The sequence below is a fragment of the Ambystoma mexicanum genome, chromosome 11 (assembly GCF_040938575.1).
Source record: "Ambystoma mexicanum isolate Mex_15411 chromosome 11, UKY_AmexF1_1, whole genome shotgun sequence".
NCBI lineage: Eukaryota > Metazoa > Chordata > Amphibia > Caudata > Ambystomatidae > Ambystoma > Ambystoma mexicanum.
Window position 1 is genome coordinate 705,198,082 of NC_090934.1, and position 21,894 is coordinate 705,219,975.

Below are 21,894 nucleotides of genomic sequence, written 5' to 3' on the forward strand. Positions count from 1 at the left end.
TAAACCAGTTTGTCCTGTTGATCCTTATTTGATGTGCCACTACCACACCGCCCCCCATACCCTTGCTATATTTTTGCCCCCCCCCCTCCCCAATATTGATTTCTAGTGACGACACTGGGGTCGTCTTTAGCCATTTTCTCAATTGTGGAGTGAATTTCTGCAAAACAGTTGGCGCCTATGAAAATCGCAGACACGAGCTGAGTTCTCTGTTGTGGGACGGAGGAGGTGCGATTGCATATTATCCCTAAAAATTGAGGAACAATCTGGTGTCTCATTTGCTAAGGGCCTCTCGGGTGAAAGGCGGCTCCGCTTGCGGCCGGTCGCCTGTGTAGAGACCGCCGTTGCCTGTGGCGTCATGAGGTAACGCCCCGTGCCGAGGTAAGAAGAGCAGTCAAGGCTGACTCGCTTTGGCGGCTGTTGCTAGTTTGTTTCAGTTGAGGCGCAGGCTCTGGCTGTGCACGTGCCGTAGACCCGGATCCCAGGGAGGGCGAAGCTCGCGCTGACCGGCTGACGTTCGCGCCGCGCTGCCCAGATGGCGACTGTCCGGGAAAAGGCGATGGCTTTGAATTTCTGTGCGAACTACAGTCCGTCCCAGAAACCCCCTGGTAGGCAGCGTCCAACTGTGTTCTCTTATACTGTGTCGCTACGCTATAGTTCGTTTCTTATCCAACGACTTGTTTTGTGTGAACACTTTCGTATACTTCTCCCTGCTTCAGAACGGTCAGCGGTGGGGCGGGCTCAGTGCCCAATAATGCACCACTGCAATTGAAGCTCCGAGATATCCTGGGGATTAGGCGCTAGAGGAAAAGAGTTCAGCTGCATGCAGTGCACTAAATATCTGTGTCGGTTGAAGGCTTCGCGCGTTTGTTGTGGGCAGCATCCTGGACTTGGAGGGGGAGCAGGGGTGTCGTCACCATGGAGGGGGCAGGGGTGTCGTCTCCATCATTCATCTTCTGACACGCCAAACTAAACCGCCCCCCCCCCCCCCCACAAAAATGTATTCGGCGCTTAACGCTTTTACGTGAAGCCTTTGCATAGTGGTGTTTGCAAAATGCCGTAATGTCCAAAACTGGACAAAACTCCCACCATTAACCTTAGTCGCCAGCTTCGCTTAAGTCTTTACTCTATCCAGGCCACTGAGTTCATTTATTTTTTTTATTTTTTAATTTGCGTTTTAAGCTTTTAGCATTGACAACTTCTGAAAGGGGCATAACCTGTGGAAGCCAATTATCATGTCAAAAGCAAGGCTCCTAAACGGCCAAATGATGCCCTCATTTTGATCTACAAAGGATTTAAATGGTTGCCCTGGAATTATCTTCCAGCCCCATCACAGCTGCTCAACACATTACGATTTTCTATATCCCCAAAAAAAGGTAACCCCATTAAATGAAATTCTATACCTGGAAAACCCCCAATGGTAGAGTTTTAGGAAGTCTAAAAATCATCCTCAAAATGTTGGCTTCCAATATTTCTAAAGCCTTCCTATGTTTAGTGGCCAAAAATGGTGCTACACATATGCTAGATAACATTTTTGATTTGTACAGCAAACGTATACCCAATAAACGTACTAATAGCTTAGCCTTGCAGCATAGTCTTACTTTTGACATAATTCCAATGATTAGCCCAATTCAATTTTTCGTCAATCAGTATCCAGATATTTATAGACAGTTGCCTGTTCTCTCTCGTCTAACCACATGTATTGCCTTTTAATTTTTTTGGACTGTTGAAAAAAACATTTAGGATTTATCAGTGTTAATACTTTTACAGGGCAAAATGGCCCAGCTCCTAATTAGGTTTGCAAACCATATGGAGTGTAATCAAGCAGGTGGTCATCGGCGTACGCCACCCACCCCACTTTTGGTTTGCCATATTTAGCTTGGCATACTGCCGGGGTATATACCGCCTCATTCAAAGTGGCAATGGTGACATATATTGTGGAAGCAGCTTCTTGAAAGAGATTTATCATGGCATGACTGGATGTATTGGGGGCATAGATGTGTGCAAGTACATTTCGGAAGCAATGCAGGCATGTATTGTGGGTGTGACATTGATTTACAGTAATAAATGCTGGCCTATTGTGGGTGCAGCATCATGAGATGGTGTCATTGCTGGCATATATTGTGAGCATATCGTTTTGAAAATGTTGTGAAATTATTGTGTACTTTTGACCTTTCTTCTTTTGGATTACTCCCTGCTACCCTAGTGTACCAATTGTAATTTGCATGACATGCACCCCTTTTTTAAATTAAGGTTCTAAATTATGCATTTAAATCCATTTAATTTATCTGAGGTAGAGAAAACACCACCTAGCCCTGAAACCTCTTAGAATGCTTAGGGCTCACTCGCTATGTTTTGTTGCTCATGCTAATTCAGGGAAGATGTTAATGCCCTGCTAAGGAACTGTTTTTTCAGTGTTCCGCACAGGAGCCACTTACCCCACCCCTTGGCACCAAAACAGCCTTGTCCACTAGCTCTGGGAGAGACGTTTGTTGATGATAATGATTCCAAAGTGTTCCAGGAGTAGTTTATAAACGATGCGTTTACTTGCCTTTTTGAGCCATCAAAAGTGGGGTGTGGGTCAAACAATATCAAATGGAATCATAGATCCAAGAGGTTTTGTTTCATTAAAACAATGGGATTAATATGGGCTTTGCTTATACAACACATTTCTCAATTCGAGCTTCTTTCAGGAGAGCAAGAAACCTCTGGGTATTAAGCGTGTTTATAAATAACCTATCATATCCTTCATGCGACTTAACACCCAAACAGAATCTACCGAACAGCACTTAATGTCTTTTTTGTACTGATCACGAACTTGGCAGGCGATTATTGTCAAAGTGCTTAAGCAAGGAAAATTGAGCTGTGCTTGACCCCCATAATTAACCAAACTGAACAGATCCAGAACCGTGCACAAGTGGTTGGAAAAAAGTAGCAAAACTATTAACTGTAATAATGGTATTTCTTCAAGTACAACAAAAAACTGCAATCACTTTTGATTTCAGTGCAAACAAAATATGGCGCAGGGTGATATTTTTTTGTTTTGGGCAGGGTTTCCTCTGTAACATCTGTAATGAAATGGCTACTGCTTTGCACGAGATACAGGGATGAGTAGTATCTGAACCACCTGCTCGGCGCCACGCTATGGTTATCTTGCATTTGTATAGTGCCTCCTGCTTGTAGAGAAAATCACTCTCGGTATTGGCCCAGCACCCATCAGGGAAGCAATTGCAGCATTCACCTTTCAAGGAGGTAATGTTCAAGGATGTCTTTTTCAATAAAAGGTGTAAACACGGGCTCATCAGTCACTATGGTCCCAAAAGGTGGACCAGGGCTTTAACATTACCCTGTTCTTGATCTTGGGTGACAGCGTGGAACCTGGCTTCTCTGCGCTCTGCTTGCAGTCAAACTGGGTTAGAGAAGAAGCAAGTTGCATTGATCCAGGCGGTGAGTTTGTGTGTGAACTGGTTTGAAAATGCAGTAGTGCCAAAAGCAGCACTGCTGTTCCTGGGTCAGTTTCACGGTGTCAAGCATGGTCCAATCAGTTCACTGTTCTAAGCTGCTTAACAGTCCAGTCTGCTTTGAACTTCCTGGAGTGCTGTGCATCCCAGTTCAAGGGCTCTGGGATAAGTTGAGTCCTTGCTCTGGCTTCCCAGTCCAGGGAGTCGGGCTGGCGCATACAAGATTTCCTTCACCTCCATTGAGTAGTCTGTTTCCAGTGCAGCTGACAGAGTGGCAGGCTTTGGATCTCAGCAGTTCACCCCCAATGTCCTTGTGGTGGGTTTGGGGTTAGAGCGTCGTTGAAATGGAATGCGCTCCCAACAGGGATCCAGAGAGGCTGTCTCGAGGTGTCCAGGAAGTAACCCGAAGCATGGGAGACACCTTCCGTAAAACTTCAAAATGTCACTATGGGTTGGACAAAACTGATCCTTGTTGCTGTAACAAGTGACCTTGCCTTCCATCATACCCAGTGCATTGTTCTGGAAATGGGAGGCAGAGGGGCGGGAAGGAAAGCGCGCCACAGAAAAACCCTTTCTTGGGTCTTCTTTATTATGACTCCCCTAACATAAACCCCTTCCCATGCTGAACTTCAAAGACCCTCTGGAGTGCAAGATCCTGGTGGTGAGGCTGGCCGTTAGTGCCACTTTGTAAGACTCTTAATACCCAGATGTTTGTAAGCACGCACCCGGGGATCGAACCTGTGTTCGAAGCGTAGTCTAGCTTCCAATGGCGAGCGCGTTGACCCTGAGCTATACTCGGGTCCCAAGCGGGGTTCCCATGAGATCTGGTGAGGGCTCCGATGCTTGAGGGGAGGCATTACCCTTCCTCCCAGAGAATCAAAAGACCACATCCTGCATATTGTGAAGTGGGTGGGCACAGGCTGGACTGAATACACATTGCCCTCACATAGCTGGGTCCACATGACTGACACTGGTATGATAGCAAATTGTTGTGACTTTACTAATGGTGTACTCTTCAGTCACGATGCCAGAACAGATTCTTAGGATTTACACTGCAATCGATGGATACACATTTAAACATTTTGGATTAGAGGTGCAGAAGTAAAAATGCAGCCTGTCTGTAGTGACTTTGGGTGACAGCAGTAGTTAGGAATGCATGCCTAGAAACACTTATGTACAGGCGCGTTATATGATATGATATGGCATTTGTAACGCCTATACACAAGTGTTTCAAGGCGCGACGAGGCAGGGAGGGGGGAACAAGGGGAAGACAGACAACGATCCTACTAGGCCAGGTGTCATTCAGATCAAGCAAGTGCAGGGGTAGGGGGAAGGGAGAGGTGCATGGGGAAGGGGAGGGGGGAAGTGCAGTACAAGGTAAGTAGAATACATAAATAAAAGGGCCAGCTGGTGGCAAGTGCAAGGTAAGTGCAGAACAAGTGCTGGGAAGGGGGGGGGCTGTAGGGATACAGAGTCAGTCCCGCAGTGCAGGGGTTGCTAGGGAGGCAGTGCAAGTGGAGAGTGGCTCGGCCCAGGACTGAGGTCGGTGAGAGTGGCCCAGTTGCAGATTCAGTGCAGTTTCAGCAAAGAATTAGCAGGGGAGAGGGAGAGAAAGCAGAAGCAAAGAGGAAGGTTTTGAGGTGCTTCCGGAACCGGAGATGGTTCTCCTCAAGGAATGGGGGGGCTGTATGGTATGCCATACCATATCATGTGACCTTTGCACTTGTGACCAGGTGTTCAAGTTGTCTTGAGACTGGTGCAACAGCAAGGGCACACGTATGCACTATGCTATTTACATTTGCATGGAGCGTTTATTGAAAGGATGGATCTGACTAGCAGGCCTCACTTTCAGAAACAGAATATCTGCATATTTTAATCAATAAGATCACAAAAGCCAGGACTTTAGTCGTCACGTGGCGTTCTGTCACATCTTAACATGAAATTGTTTTGTTGCAATTTGTGCCCCGCGCTCAGGGAGACGTTTTATTTATTTTAAAATTTAAATGACATACTAATTGAGTTGGAGCTCTTCTAAGAATGTACTGCTCAAGACAAATGGAATATATAAAAAAAACATGTATCCAGCAGGGAAGCATGTAAAGGAAGTCGTGGGTGCTTTGATGGAATTCTGTATCAGGTAATAGTGAGAAGGAAAAGGTAGTGGCCAATGGGCCAGAAAACGTCAATACTGCGACATTAAAAGGACCATCTAGTGAATGAAGCTGTAATGACCCTTAATTCCACATTACTTTGCTTCTAAGCATTGTAATAGTCTCATCAGCCACTCAAATTGAACTTCATTTAGCAAAATTATTAAAGATTAAGGCCTGAATCATACCAGTCAGGATTGGGACTCGTGACTCAAACTGAAAGATTGGGTGAATGGTTAACTATGTTGAACTATCTTGCTTACAGCTATACAATGCGCTTGGCCTGCCATGTATTTGGTGTGCCAAGTTTTACGTGGCAACGCTAAATCATTGACTTGAAAATGCACATAAATGTGCTGCGGGGAATGCCGCATGACACGAGCAATACCTTTCCTCTACATGGTAGCGGGAGGAGACCATAAAGGGTCGCTAGCTTCTTGTATATTGCTCAAGTATCGGCCTTGAAATCATTCACTATTGATATCATATTTTTTGCGGTTAGTCCTTTACGTCGCACTTTCTGCACATCTCTTATGACCTAAATGGCTCCTACCCATGAAGGATGGTATGTGTGCACTGTGCCAGCTTTCGAAGGTAATGGGATCCTTTAATCTTGGTATGGCCCTGCGGTCATTATTTTCAGGATAAAATAGCCCCATTTTACTAGGGCGTGCACGTGAAAAGTCCCTCTAGCTCTTTGGTTTGCTGTAGGAGTAGGCATGTAGCATGTTGTGGTAGGGGGCCCCTTAGGAACCTCCCTGTGCACCGCAAGCCCCCTGGCAAACAGAAGACTTGAGACTCTGCATCTCGTCCGGGCTCCACGTGTGCTCTGCTGAGTGCACGTGACCTGCCCCATTTATTTTGCGTCTTCGATCTAGGGCAGTGGTCTTCAAACTTTTTTGGCCTGGGTCCCCCTTGAGCAAAGTTTGGGCAGGATGGGCCCCCCCAAAAGTGCCAGATGGACAGTATGTAGAAATCGCTATGAACTTTTGCGTGCCGTCACTGCACCCTACGCCCAGTACAGACCCTGGGCTCTCCCCACCCTACTCCCACCACTATCCCAGTGCTGCCGCCCATCCTGCTCCCACCACGGTCCCATAACACAAGCATACACACGTCCATACACATTTAAATAAAAAATAAATCGACATAAACATACTTTCTGCAGGGGCCTGCGCGTGGTTGCTAAAATGCCCCGCTCCAGGTTGCTCTGCCCGTATGTGCGAGGAGGTTCAGGAGCACCCCCTCATACATACATGCAGTGCCCCAGCCAGAATTTCCAATGAGCTATGCAAGGCTGGCGAAGCAAAACACCCCCAGCGTTGCATGGCTCAGTGATCAGTGAACAGTGTTTCCCTTTGACAGTTCAGCCAGCCCAGGAGTACTCCCTCAGCTGGAAAAAGCAGTTGAGGGAGTGCTCAGTGTTTCACTGGGCTCGCTCCTCGCCTCCACCATAATGGGTGAGGTGGACCCCCCTCACCCATTATGGATGAGCCGACAGGCTTGGACTGGCCTATAGGGTAATAGGGCGATGACCGTACCAAAAATGCTAGTGTAGGCCAGTCAAAATGGGCCACTTTTTTTGGCCAATGTGGGCCAGTTTGAGGAGTTGCTTCACTATGCAGCTAGTAGTTTTGACCATTGTTACTGAATAAATATTCTTTAAATATCACAATTTGTTTACATTAGAACAAAAAACACCTTGGGTACTACTCAGTCTGTGACTAAAGGACTGAATATCCATTTGCAACTACTGGCCATTTTTTCATTGGTGCCTAAAACCGTTTTATGGTCCAGTCTTACCATGTGAGCTGCCCCTTCCCATTTCCTCCAATCTAAAAAAAGGGTAAATTTTTGTAAACATTTTTTTTTTTTACATTTCATACTGGGCTCTGGTGCCCCCCTGGGATGCGGCCGTGCCCCACAGTTTGAAGACCTCTGATCTAGGGGAATCTTGAGGGCAGCCAGCCCTACCACCTTTATCCAGTTCTACGGCAGTCTCTGCCCGGGGATGACCCCAGCCGTGTGCGATCACCTAGAAAAACAGGCATTTCTGGTAAGTTGCAGTCCCATCTGAGGCACCATCAACCCCTTCTGCAACCACGTCAGTGGGGCTCAGCTCATACGTCAGTGACAGCTTTCCTTGGGGATGCCTATTCCTTACAATCACCTCATCCCCTAGGGCCAACTGGTGCTGCCGAAAGCCATGTTCTCATGTTTTTGCCCTCATTCCAGCACCGCCTCTCATCTTCCACCTCAGCATTGTCAATAACAGCCAGGCCCCTGGAGCATCTCCTGAACATGGCTTCTGCAGGGGCTACCCCAGTCGAGCAGTGAGAAGTTGCTCGATATTCCCTGAGGATCCGGGCCCTCTTGCCCCTTGGCCACGGCCAATGGCACACACCACCTCCGATCCGTCCATTTCGTGTCTGCCACCTCATGTGACTGTCCAAGCCACCTCATGTGACTGTCCAAGCTCCAGAATGCGGGGCAACATGAGGCCAGGCTCCTGAAGGACCTGATTCCAGAGTTGCCCCGACCCGCGGCCCTGAATTAGCTGATTTTGAATCATGGCCTGTTCATTGCCCCAGGCACATTATATCGCCATTCGCCCGATGCATCGCGTCCAGAGACTCGTCGTCCTTCTGTCTTGTACTGCACATGATGAACCTCTCGTAGTCCACATTTGCCAGAGCCATAAAGTGTTTGCGCAGTGCGTTCTTCACCTCCAGCATAGGACACATCCATTGGTTGTAGTGACTGGAATGTTTGATGCACTGCCGAGTACAAATGTAGTTTCCTCATCAGTCTCTCCTGTGGCCTTGAAATATGTCCATACGGTCAATCCAGGATTTCCAGCGTGGGTCCAGGCTCAAGGGTGCCCCTGAGACGTCAAACTCTGCATAGGAGCTAATGTACCCTGTTGGCGCGGAACTCAAGCCCCACCTTGCACAGCTCCAGCAGGACCTCCTCCTGCCAGTTGATCGTCCGCTATGTTGGAGAGCGCACGAGCACCCCTTCCTTGTTAGGGGCCGCAGCCCACACCAGAATCGGAGCTAGAAAAGGGCACCACCAGAAGTGTCCAGCACCACCGGGATTCTGCACTCGCCAATAAGTCCTGCCCTTACACACCATGTAGAGGGGCTGAAATAAATATTGAGAAAAACTGAGGCAGTTCCTCCCAGCTGCACACAGTAGCAGACCAGTCACTGGAGAAAACACTCCCTTACCACCAGAGATGAATGAGCGAAGAAGGAAAAATGGTGAGTCTCAAAGCAGAGAGAAACAGAACCATGTGCTTCTCCTTTGTTGCCCAGTCACACAATCGCTCACCTTTCCCTTGTTGATTGAGGACTCCAAAGGCCCAGAATTCAGCAATAAGCCCACAAGCCGTAGCGCTTCTCTCACTGCCTCATTAACCCAGCTGATCCATGTCAGCATGGACGACCATCTCATCGCCAATGTGGTAGGGGGCCCCTTAGTAGGGACCTCCCTGTGCACCGTGAGCCCTCCCTCCCACCCGCCTGGCGAACAGAAGGCTCTGCATCTTGTCCAGGCTCCACACATGCTCTGAGCGCACGTTACTACCCCATTTATGAAGATCCACACGTGACAGAATCGCTGTGTGCTAGTTAAAGGGACACTGCATATGTGTATGTAAATTAATCTTAAACCACTCTGTTGAAAACTAGCTCTGCAGCCTTGCTATTGTGTTAATGCTGAATGGCTCCCTTTATTTGATTGGAATCTGATTTGATTGCTGAACAAACCCAAACGGACTGTTCTCGTTTGAACCTCACTCCTGCCTTCTGAAGACTGTTCAGAACGATCTGGTGAAGGTGTGCACCAGCGCAGTACAGATTAGCGTTGGTCGGGGTATATATAACATGCCTTTTGCCAAAAAATGCTTATGCCCAGGAAGTGGCTAAACAAATGGTTACAGTGCCACTTCCGTCTGTCTAGCCTGATACATTCCCTGTTATGTTGGAAATACTGCTCCAGGACGATACTGACGACACTGGCACCAGGGCGATCCCGCCCAGCTGGAAACTACTCCAGCATGTTCCTGCCCAGCGAGGATTCCAGGAGAAAGCACTGCACTGCCCTGGACCCACTTTCACAGCGCTGCAGCAGTCCCTCTAGGAAGGACCAGCAACAGCCCAGAGAACTGCATGCAACCAGCAGACAGTTTCCCTGCAGTAGTACCACGCGGGCCACAACACTGGTCCCACACAATAGAAGTTGCTTGAAGCCTCAAAGGACACTGCAGTGGGGCACAGTGACACCCACTAAAGTACTGTGCAACACAGTTCGCAGCGCCAGTGCCACTTCTCCAGTGACCACAGCTAATATGAGCAACCCAGGCTCCCCTGCTCGCCCCGGAGCTCGGGCCCCCACCACGCCACTTGCGTCCAAAGTGGCCCTGCTGCGACAACCACTCCGATTCACTCTCGGGGCCACGTTGGATCGAATGGGTAGAAAACTTTAATCACTTCGGCAAGGTGGCAGACGAAGACCAAGCACCCACACTAAGTGACCTGTTTATCAACCTAGTTGGGGGGAGAGATCAAACCCATATCCCCAGAAGAGAAGACTTTTTTTTCTTCTTTTTTTTGCCTCCCTGATCAATGCCCTCAACAGGAAACTAATCATTGAGCACAACCGTGACTATAGAAGAATCCATCGACTAATCACGCGCCTATGCATGAAGTGCCCACTGCCAATTTCACTTGTTCTCCATGGACGAAGCCATAAGACTACGCATGATTGAGCGCTGCACTTCACCCGCTTTCCAGAAACCACTTGATACATGATATGGCATTTATAACGTGCCTATACACAAGTGTTTCAAGGCTTCTTAAAAAGCCTTTGACCATAGACTAAGTGAGCAAACTGGCCAGAATATTTGAGTGGATGCCCAGACTGCCTCTATTGAAAATAACCCAGGACCCAAACAGGATTGTCATGAAACCATTGCAGCGATACATCCACATGCACAGAGCCCAGGAGAGAGGGGGATACCTAAACAGCCATCAGCCTCCCAGGCCATTCAACAATGCAACTAATGCAGCATGAACTTCCCACACTCTGGGATCTGTCCGGCCCTGACACAGAAGTACACATTCACCACACCTCGACCACAACCACAAGGGAGGTCTTGCCACCATCAACCCCCACCTCCAGGCTACATGCCAATATTCAACCAATCACAATACAAAGGCCAGAGACGGTACATAGGACAGTAGAAGGTGCCAACCCAAGACTCGAATCAAGAATGACTAGCAGGACCAATACGTCGGCTACGGGGATGAATATGACGAACCCCATGCTCTCACCAGCCATACAGGGATCACCAATATGGCTACAATGCAGAGTAAGGCCAGAGTCAGCTGGACGAGTATGTCAATCTGATCCAATTTGATTGGGAAGCGAGAAGCACCCAGGGTAACATGGGTAACAAACTCTACTACTTTCTAGTTTTCAGGTGCCACTGTAAACATTATGGGAGAACATGAATTTCTACACATGCCAGGCATTATGGGAGAACATGAATTTCTACACATGCCAGGAAAAAACAGAACTCTTGAGGCGACACAAATATACCAATGGGGGTGCAGTAATACCCCTACATTCAACCAGGCAGTTCCGACGAATGTCACCAATGGACTGACCCTTGACACCACCATCCACGTCATACACAGCCCCACAAAAGCCTGCTGCTTACTTGACTACAACACCGCAAGCAGCCTTGGGCTCATCGACATCTGATTTCGGGAAGAAGTAATTCAGTTGACACCCACAAACACAGGGGAATCCATATGCGCACTTAGCAAACTCCCAGGAAAAGGCGGCACCATCACGAAAGAGCTCATACAGTCCAAATTTCTGAGCCTATGCACCGGGCTTGGGGAAACGCCAAGGCATGCTTGTCAAATTGCACATAGACTAAAACATCCATCAAGCCATCAACATCAGAGTAGGGTTCCACCTCCAGAACGAGGTCTCACAGGAACTGGACCAACTTTGCCAAAAGGAGATCATAGAACCTGCCACCAAACCAACCCCATGGTTGTCGCCATTGGTGATCGCCCCAAAGGTGATGGTCGAAGCACTGTCGACACAAGGATGACCAACGCCACCATCCAGCGGGAACGATCCCCGGACCATGTATTGAGGACATGATTGTTCAACTGAATTTCTCATAAAACTGCGGCGCTACACTGGGGCTGGAATAGTGCAAGACGGCATCCACAACCAGAACTCCTCTAATAACGATAATTGCCTTAGCCAACGGTAATATCGTGTGACTAGTGGAGAAAATTAACCACCTGACTGAGCCACAAGGAATTTAGAGGCATCCAAGCGATTCCCAATGGCTTCTAAATGCAAGGTTGCCATGAGCACCTGACTGTTAGACCATGAATACATAGCGGTCAAAATCTAAATTTCACAACGTCCCGAATTTAATGGTTTGGACACCAGATGGAAATTGAAGATAAACCAAATGGGGGATGAATTGAGTTCTTTGAAAAGTTGCTTTGTCCTGAAGATGGCCTAAATAACAAACTGTCTGACTGCACTTGATATGCTGCAGGATGTGCTAGATAAGCATTGGTCAAGTTTTCTTTCTCATTGGCAGCATGTAATATTGATAGCCAAAACTGTACTACACCTGACCAATATCAAACGGAAGAAGAGTAAGGAGATGGAAGCTAGGAAAGATTGTAAACCATCGTAACCCCTTTTACACTAATCCAACAGAAATGAGTCATGCTATTTGGTCATTTTAAGTGGCCCATAAAAGGTTTCTTCAAAAGAAATAATCTTATGAAATGATTGAATGTGTTGAATGTTTGTCACACGTGAAAACCCTCCTGTATGCATCACAGAATAGGGTTTTACTGTTTATATACACGGTACAAGTGGTCCCATTTTTTTTTGTTAAAAGAAAAACAATTGATTTAATAAAATTGTTGAGTATGATATATAGAATTGTTTATTTGAAAGGAGCTGCTTTATCTGCTAAATGAAAAAGTCGATGTATGCTTTCACAGTCTGGTATTCACTGAGGGATGTTAGAGAGGGGTAGTCGACGTGAGGCCTTTTTTTTTTTTTTTTTTTTGTGCCAACAGAACAGAGCAACCACTTTCTCCAGGTTGTACCTCGTGCAAGGATACCACCAGCTCGAGCTACACCCAGAGTCCAGAAGCAGTACCAGTTCCACTTCAACTGACTGAACTTTGGCATTTCTCTGCGGTGGAAATTTTTCAGGAGGCTATCAGGCAAGTTGTCCGCCCTGTCAAGATGGCGCTAAATTACAGTGATGACATCCTAGTTTTTGGCACGTTTGTTTCTCAAGAAGAGCACGACCTGGCCCCATTGGAGACCTGCACCGCCCAGATTGACCCTAAACATGGAGAAATGCAGCTTCAGTAAGCAAAACCTTCTTTGGGCACATCTTCTCGGATAAGGGGATGACTGCAGGCCCCAAAAAAGTGACGACCATCACCAATCTCCAAGCCCCGGACAGACAGGAGATCTTTCCTCGGTATGGCTGGGTACTGTGCGAGATGCATGCCACTACACAACGCTCAGAGTCCCTGAGGAGACTACGCCAGAAGAGTTCAACTGGTCTGAAGAGTGCCAGGAGGTGTTTGAGGACATTAAAAAATTGCTCACTGTGGCCTGACACCTTGCTTATTTCAACCCGTTATGGCACACCAAAATCATTATCTATGCTATTGCCATCCTCGCCCAGACCAGTGGAGAGGACACTCACCCGAGACGTGCCTACGCAAGCAGAGCCCTATATTGCACAGAATCTGCTTACTCCCAGGCCGAAAAGGAAAGCCTTGCACCAGTCTGGGCATATGAGCATTTTCCCAACTTTATCATCTGCAAAAAGTTCACCTCAGTGACCGACCAGGCTCTACTCGCCCTATTTGGGAACCCTTGCACGAAGATGACACCCAGGATTGAGAGGTGGGGAATCTGCCTACAAGAATAAGATTACAAAATCATTCATGGGTTGGGGTGACCAAAACCCAGCAGATTACATTTCTTTCCACCGAACCGGTGCACCAACAACCAGGGAAGCAGACCGACTACATCAACTATGTCACGGCCAACACCCTACCACCTGCGCTATCGCTGGAGGCCGTTGCAAACACATCGGTTCCGGACCCGTCCATGGCGTTGGCCATCGCCGTTACCAACAAGTGGAAGGACTTTCGACGTGTTGCTAAAATCCATCCGGGGTGAGCATGAAGAAAGGGGGGATTAGGGGATGCAGTACAGGGTCCACACCAGACTTGTGAGAAACATCGACTATCAAGAGGAGATCGATGAAGAGACCATACTAAGATACTCACAAGAAAGAACAGGCAAAATGTGACGCTGATATCAGAAGAAGTTCTGCACACAGAATTTGTGATGGGAGACGAGGTACTGGTGAAGCAAACATCGACCAGGAAGACTGATGCAAGATACTCACTGAAATCCCTCAGGATAGTAGCCCACAAAGGATCAATGGCGACAGCACAGAACGCCACACATGAAATTACACAACTACTCATTTCAAGCACCTTATCAAGAGCGAGAAAAACGCTGCACCCCAAACTGATCGTGACCCAGAGGCGAAGGAACCCCACGACAACTTGTGGATACCCCCAGAGGAGGCAAGGAGGATACCACCCGAGGCACCCCACATCCTTGTGGCTGCAGGACAGAATGGAGAATGGACTGGCCCTCAACACACCATAAGAAGGCCCATGCGCCTGTGGAGGAATGTTAAGCCGACCTCAGAACATTTGTCCCTGGGTGGTGATATGAGCCTCTGGGCTTTTAAGGCATCCCAGGGCAGTAGGCAGGAAGCGCGAGTCGGGGTTTTCTAAAGGAACGCTAGTTCCTACTTGTATGCTGCGGTTGAAGGATAATTAAACTGTCTCTGCACATAACCAGTGTTGTGTCCTTATTCAAGAAAGGTTAACGGAGCCCGCCTGGCTGTCACTTCAATTGGGGGAAACAGACGTTTTATCGGCTTGTTGCTTTTCAACAATAGTTCCTTTGCGTCAGCTATTTGCTTACAAAGGATTCCTAACTATTCAGCAGGCATTTTGTTTCATCTCCCTGCTGGATCGCAATCTCATGATAATTGGTGGCTATGAACCATAGCTTTATCTCCATTAAAGATAATGGGTGCCTCAGACTGCTTTCTGCTTTTTCAACCATCATGCTGAAATGGCCCCCCACACGTCTTCAGCCGGGCCTTTTTGTTTCCATGACCTACTCGTCAAGACCCCAGCAGGGACTCATTTTTGGGAAAACTAACCCAATGTTGACTAATTTCACTAACTTACATGCATGTAGTTGACAGAAAAACGGGTTAACGTAGGTCACAAATGAGTGTTGGGAAGGGAGGTAATTGGGGGCGGGGCCAGCCTCCAAATTGTAGGGTTAGGGGGCTGGATAGCAGTCTTGGAAACTGTTAGTGAGATTGAACATTAAACCAGTGGTCTTCAAACTTTTTTGGCCAGGGCCCCCCTGAGCAAAATTTGGGCAGGTCGGGACCCCCCAGAAATGCCAAATGGACAGTATATATTGCGCGCCATCACCTGCTCCCATCAGTCGCTGGGCTCCCTCATCCCACTCCTACCCAGTCGCTGGTCTCTCCCCACCCCATCACACACCCAGGGCTCTCCCCACTCTGCTCCCATCACTATCCCATGGTTCCCGCCCATTGTGCTCCCACCATAGTCCCTCTGTTCCCCCATCCCGTTCCCAACACTCTGAGGGCCAGTGGCGGCTGGTGAATCTTTTTTAAGTGGAGGGACATTAAGGGGAGGTTCGGGGGGGTTTCCCCCTGTGAATTTTTTTTTAAATAATAGGTTAAAATGTTGCATTGTAGAGCATACTTTTAACAAAAAATGGGTAAATAGCCAAACAGTTTGCAATTGTTGCTGGGAGTCCAGGGGGCAGGCATTGATATTTTATTTCTATCGCGCTCGTACACAAGTGTTTCAGAGCGTGCCAAGGCAAGGGAGGGGAACAGAGGAGAATAAAACGGCGATCTTACTAGGCCCAGTGACATTGAGAACGCGCAAGTGTGAGGGGAAAAGTGCATGGAAGGGGGGAGAAGTGGAAAGTGCGAAGCAGAGGAGAAACAGATAAATAACAATAAATAAATAATAAAGGCAACAAATAGTGGTAGTGCAGCCAGCAATTTGCAAGTGCTACGTTTAAGGCAGCAGACAGGGTAGGTCTGATAAGTGCAGGAAGAAAGATGGTTCTCCTCAAGTTTTAGAGTGGCAGGGCGCTGTTCCAGAGGGAGGCCCCAGCCGAAGACGGAGATCTACCCCCAGCTCGTTTCTTTGATAAACGACTGACCCTGAGGGAGTTGGAGGTAGAGGAGTGAAGAGCTCGAGAGGGGAGGTATTTGCGGAGGAATAGCTGAAGGTATTTTGGACCCAGGCCCCAGAAAGCCTTGTGGACAAGGCAGAGGGTTTTGAATGATAGATGTCCGGTAAAAAGATACCATCCCTGTCCCCTGGGCCCCACTGGTCCTAACACAATGAACCTGATTATGTGTATATGCAAGGCGCTGCACATTCATACAGCAATCACTCTATCATTCACATGAGCATCCATCACCTACACTCACTCATAACGCATCCATACACATGTTTAAATAAAAACAATGAACATAAACGTACCTTCTGCATTGGCCTGTGTGTGGGTGCTGAAACGGCCTGCTCCAGCTGCTCTGTCTGTATGTGCGAGGAGGCGCAGGAGCTCCCCCTCGGACATACAGACATGCAGTGCCCCAGCCAGCATTTCCTATGAGCTATGCAATGCTGGCGAAGCAAAACGCCCCAGCACTTGCATGGCTCAGTGAGCATGTGCGGCTGGGGAACTAAACTGAACTGTCAAAGGGAAACAGTGTTTCCCTTTGACAGTTCAGCCAGCCCAGGAGCACTCCATTAGCTGGATAAAGCAGCTGAGGGAGTGCTCACTGTTTCACTGGGCTGGCTCCTTAGCTCCTCCATAATGGGTGAGGGGCCACTGGGTGGGCGCCTCTTGCCATTATGGATGAGCCGCCAGGCTCGGACAGGCCTATAGGGCAATGCCTGTACCAAAAATGTAAAATGCTAGTTTGGGCCAATCAAAATGGGCCACCATTTTGGCCAATGTGGACCATTTTGATGAGTTACTTAACTATGCAGTTAGTAATGTTGACCATTGTTGCTGAATACATCACAATTTACTTACATTTTAACACAAAGCACCCCTTTGGGTACTATTGAAACAGTGGGCTTCATAACTACTCTGGCGGTAGCTGTGCCGGTAAAACCGGCACGGCTGCCACTGGAGTTGCATCCGGGTCTGGCACCCGCGAATGGGCAATTACTAGGTCATGCCGAGTTAGGCGGACATAATTGCCCTTTCGAAGGTGCCGGTAGATCCCCATTCCCATTTGAGCCCCATATGGCTCAAATGGGAATGGGGAGCTCGGATGCACCGGCACCGTTAATAACGGTGCCGGTGCATCCGACGAGCTGAGGTCAGACCTGGCGGGGGCTGTCAAGGACCCACGAGCACAACTCTTACTATGGCGGAACGGTAGCAACGGTGCCGGTAGCTTACCAGCACCGTTGTTACTGGTCCGCCATAGTAGTAATGAGGCCCAGTCTGTGACTAAAGGAATGAATATCCATTTACAACTGTGGGCCACTTTTTCATTGTTGCCTGAGACAGTTTCATGCTTCAGCCCGCCCATGTGGGCCACCCCTGCCCATTTCTTCCAATCTAAATAAAAAAAAGAAAAAATCTTTTTTCATGCTGAGCTCTCAGGGCCCCCCTGGGATGCACCCGCGGACCCCTAGGGGGTCGCGACCCACAGTTTGAATACCACTGCATTAAACCTATTGTGCTAATGATTCCCCCCTGAATCCTGTCCTTCTGCCCCCTACCCAAGCCCAGGAAGCGGAGTAGATATTATACTTCTTTAGCAAGTGGGGCCCTGTAGCTAATGTAGTAGGGCCCACACTAAGAAGAGCCTGCAGAAGGAAAGGCTCTTGTTCTTCCCCAGCCAAATGCACAGGAGTGACTGCGTAGTGAGGGAGGGCGAGCCAGTTGGGGATGGGGGGGGTTGTCCCCGTGAGGTTTTTAAGTAATGGGTTAAAATAGTGCATTTTCAGCACACTTTGTGATAAATTAGGTAAAAAGCCACAGTTTACAAGCAGTTTTGCTGGGTAAAACATAAAAAGTTATGATTCCTGCCCCTCATGTCCCCAGCCCTCCAAGATGTCAGGCTGGAGCCAGGCCACGATCACCTACATGGCCCTCAAGGGCCTCTCCATTCCTCCACTTGGAGTCAGACTTGGTGCTTGTGGCACCAGACTCACTCACTCCCACAGGATAACATTGGGGATTGGACTTGTAGTGCATTGATGGGGACAAGATGGATGCCCCCACATATTTCGGTTCTCAGAACTGCATGTGCAGTCTAGTCTTTTGGGTGTGGTTCAGCCCAGAGACACCTGGGATACCCAGAGACTATTTAAGCCACGCCCAAGCTGAGAAGCATGCTTTGCGTTTTCTGCACCTGCAGCGTGACACTCACCATGTTTGGATCGGTCTCCAGTAGGCCTGCATCTATCTTCTGCGCTCAGCTCCTGCAAGAACACCGTTAGGAACAGCCTTACCTTGCGGCGCTTCTGCCCATCGTTCATCGCTCGTTCTGTTCAGCAGGCATCTTCGGCGGTGTCATTCCCATCCCGGCACGCCGCTTCCTAAGGAAAAGGGAAAAGAACAGAAAAAAGGCATTCGTAAGCATTCAGCAAATCTTCGCTTATTTTTTAAAGACTGTACGAGCTTCATACGCTTACCTGAATCCCAGCCGCTCTGGGGGAACTCTGTCTCCAGAACTTCTCATCCATCTGCAAGAGGGAAAATACACTCCAGGTTAGCGTGGAAATCTAGAGGCGCTGCATACTGTGCTTACTCACCGCATTTCTTCTTGATAAACGGCATCCACGCTGAAAACATCGCGGCACCTAAAAGACACAGAAAAAGAACTGTTCAATACAAATACGAAAGGTTGCATCGCGCGTTCACTCACCTTCAGCGCTACTCATCACAGCAGCACGTCGCCGGCCATCATCGAAGGAAGGAAAGGAACAAAGTTAGAGAACTGTTCAAAAGACTCATTATACTTACCTGTCAGACTCTTGACAGTGTAGTAACTAGGCAGCAACGAGCCTGCATCAATCATTGCGCCCCTGCGCTGAAAGCAGGACGGAGAGCACACTTTCCAAGAAAACAAGGTGAGCTGTGGATCAAAGGGAAGGGTTGGACCCCGGGGAAGAAGGGGTTCAAGCACACAGACAATAGGGAGTTAAACTCTACCAATCCTGTGTTTCAGGCCCAGTCTCCAGTCGAGTAGACTCCAGGGAAGGGTTCGAGGTCGGAAGAGGTCAGAACAAGCTGAGTGACATCCCCGTGGATACCAGGTGAGCGTTACAAAAGTCAATTAGATTCCAAGCCACCAACAATGCAGAGGAGCATTCTCATAATGCCTTTGCCCACTATATGCCAGCATTCTGCAAGTGTGTAAAAGCATTTTCATATTGATTGTGCTCACACATGTCCATTCTGGTGCACCTATATATGCCACTATTCCCACATAAGGATACTATAACAAAGCATGTTTATGCTGGCTCTGCAAGTACACCACAGTATCCCCATGTAAGAACGTACTTGTGTTGGCTTTGCCTTAATGCAAGTGGAAAAAAGCCATGTCACACTAAAAACGTATTGTGGCTGGCTACACAAATCCCCCAGTCCCCATATAAGCACGCTCGTGTATTTTTGTCCTAATTGCAGTACGTCATGCCACAGTAAAAAAAAAAAAATTGCCTTGCAGGCTGCACAAATGCCCCTGCCCCAATGTAATGTAAGAATACTTATGTTGACTTTTGGCCTTAACACCATTATTAAACTGCAATGCCACAGTAAGAAAACATGCTCTTGCTGGCTAGCTGGTAAAATAGCTCGGCAGACTAAGCACATGCTGTTAAAATCCTGGCACGTCCTACTCGGCCATTCATACTTCAAAGTAACTGCCCTGATCTCTACCCTCTACGGACCTTGCACTATTATTTTGCTTTTGCACCTTGTTAGTTCTTACACTCTACTGTACTGGATTTTACCTGATCAGTTATACCAGCGCTGTGATGCGTGTTTGGGCACTGTCAATGAATACAATAAATCACATTCAATTAGTGCAAACTTCGGTTGGGTGATATTTTATGTGAATGTTCTCTGTATAGCACTTTGGCAAAAGCGCTATATAAATAACCTATTATCTTTACACAAATCCCCCATATGACACTTAGATTGCACTCATGTTATATTCTCCCCTGCCCACCTCATGTAAGAATATTTATTTTGCACCTGAAAAGTGTACTTGTATATTGTAATATCTTTTGTGAAATTTGATTCCTTGTATTTTGTACACGTTGTAACCTTGTAAGCCTTGCATAACCTTGTAAGCCTTGCATAACCTTGCTGCGCCCTGCTACTCCCGGGTCTGGTGCACTTTATAAATTCAATAAACATAAAAAGCCAAGTCAAAATAAGGAAACGTGCCCTCACCATGTAAGAACCCTAATGTTGGATTTGCCCTTAGTGTGAGTACAACATTTCATGCCACAGTAAGACCCAGCCAGGCCAGCCCCACTGTAGTGTTAGCCCCCCAACCTCAGATCACATAAAAACACGCAAGTTGGCTTTCCTTTGCCTAAAAACGGCAGTAAACCATGCCATTCTCTTGTCAAAAATGTTCATGCTCCAATGTCCCAGCGTGCATATACACAAATTTAGACACACATTGATCCACCAGTCACATACCTGCCAACCCTCCCGATTTAGGCGTGACACCCCGATTTTGTTAGCAAAAATGTTGCCATTTCTTACTACCTCCCTCCTAAAATAATTCTAACCTCAATGCATTTGAATAGGGAAATTCAACAACTCTCGCGATTCCTCAGAGAATCTCCCTTCCAGCTCCTGCCTAATGTTGGCATGTATGCAGTCAATGACCCACATAGTCATTCACTGGAGCATCCATAACATTTATTTAGATTGTGCGCTGATTAGCACTCGCAGTCACACCCATGTACAACATTCAAACTGCATTCATTCATAGGTGTGCATTTGCAGACATTTCCTAGCATACAAACCTGCACACATTCCTACGTGCATACATGCAATCCCGCATGCGCGGATTCCGGAATGTTGGCCAAGGTGACAGCAGCTTGAACCTGCAGCTCCTGGTCCCCTCCCTGAAGCTATTTCATGATTGATAATGAATTCTAAAAAGAAAATTCATGAACCAGAAAACCCTTCTTCCAAAAAACAGAAACAATTGATTGAGATGGAAGAGGAAAATCCTAGCAGCCAGGACATCTATAAACTCCTGAAACAAGTGTCCCTGGATATGGGGGAAGTGAAGACTACCTTGGCTGAATTGAACTCAAAGGTGTCATTTGGATGGCAGAGTGGAGGAGTTGGAAAGAAAATCACACTCGATGACCTCAGAGATGGCAGGAAGCTATAGGGCTTACAACATTTTGAAAAAAGACCTTCATGCTGAAAGAGATCGGAGATTGGAAATGGACTTTAAACTACGGGAGAGAAATGTCAGGCTGGTCGGTGTGGAGGAAGATCCTGGAGATGAACCCCTGATTTCAGTAGTTACCGGGATCTTCAAGGATTGCTTTGGTTTGTTATCAATTACTGAAGAGGATATAGATCATATGTATAGGATTGGTAAACAGCCGGGGTCTAGGCCTAGACACATAATGGTGGTTTTTGTTTTGGCCAGGAAGAAGGAAGGTCTACTGCTTGCTGCTAGGTCCAAGGGATCTGCCTATTACAGAGGAAAACCTATTTTTGTTTTTCCGGACTATCCTAAAGAAGTCATGGTGGCTAGGAGGAGCTTCAAGGGGGTGAAAGATTTGGCAAAAGCCCTGAAGGTGAAATCCTTTTTGAACAAATACAATGCTTTGACATTGGTGATGCCGGAAGGTGAGAAGGTTACATCTGACCCTAAAGAAGCTTTGTCCTGGCTGGAGGCTCTTAGGGATAAAACTGCCACGATTACTGATTGATGCAGCATTATTATTACATTTGCCCCCCCCTTTTTTTTTTTTTTTTAATTGCACCACCCCCTCTTTTTTTTTTTTTTTTTTAACATTGGAGTGCATGGAGAAAGATGGCGCCGG

The 21,894-nt window shown here is 47.6% G+C and overlaps 1 protein-coding gene across 1 annotated transcript in view; it reads left to right on the plus strand.

Moving 5' to 3' along the window:
- The first annotated feature begins 394 nt into the window (after window positions 1-394).
- The window catches only part of DEPDC7 (DEP domain containing 7), a 594,836-nt gene continuing 573,336 nt past the window's right edge, over window positions 395-21,894 (plus strand). The window contains exon 1 of the mRNA XM_069623575.1: window positions 395-605. Within this exon, the coding sequence (XP_069479676.1) occupies window positions 533-605 (73 nt within the window). The 5' untranslated portion in view covers window positions 395-532. The remainder of the gene's footprint in view (window positions 606-21,894) is intronic.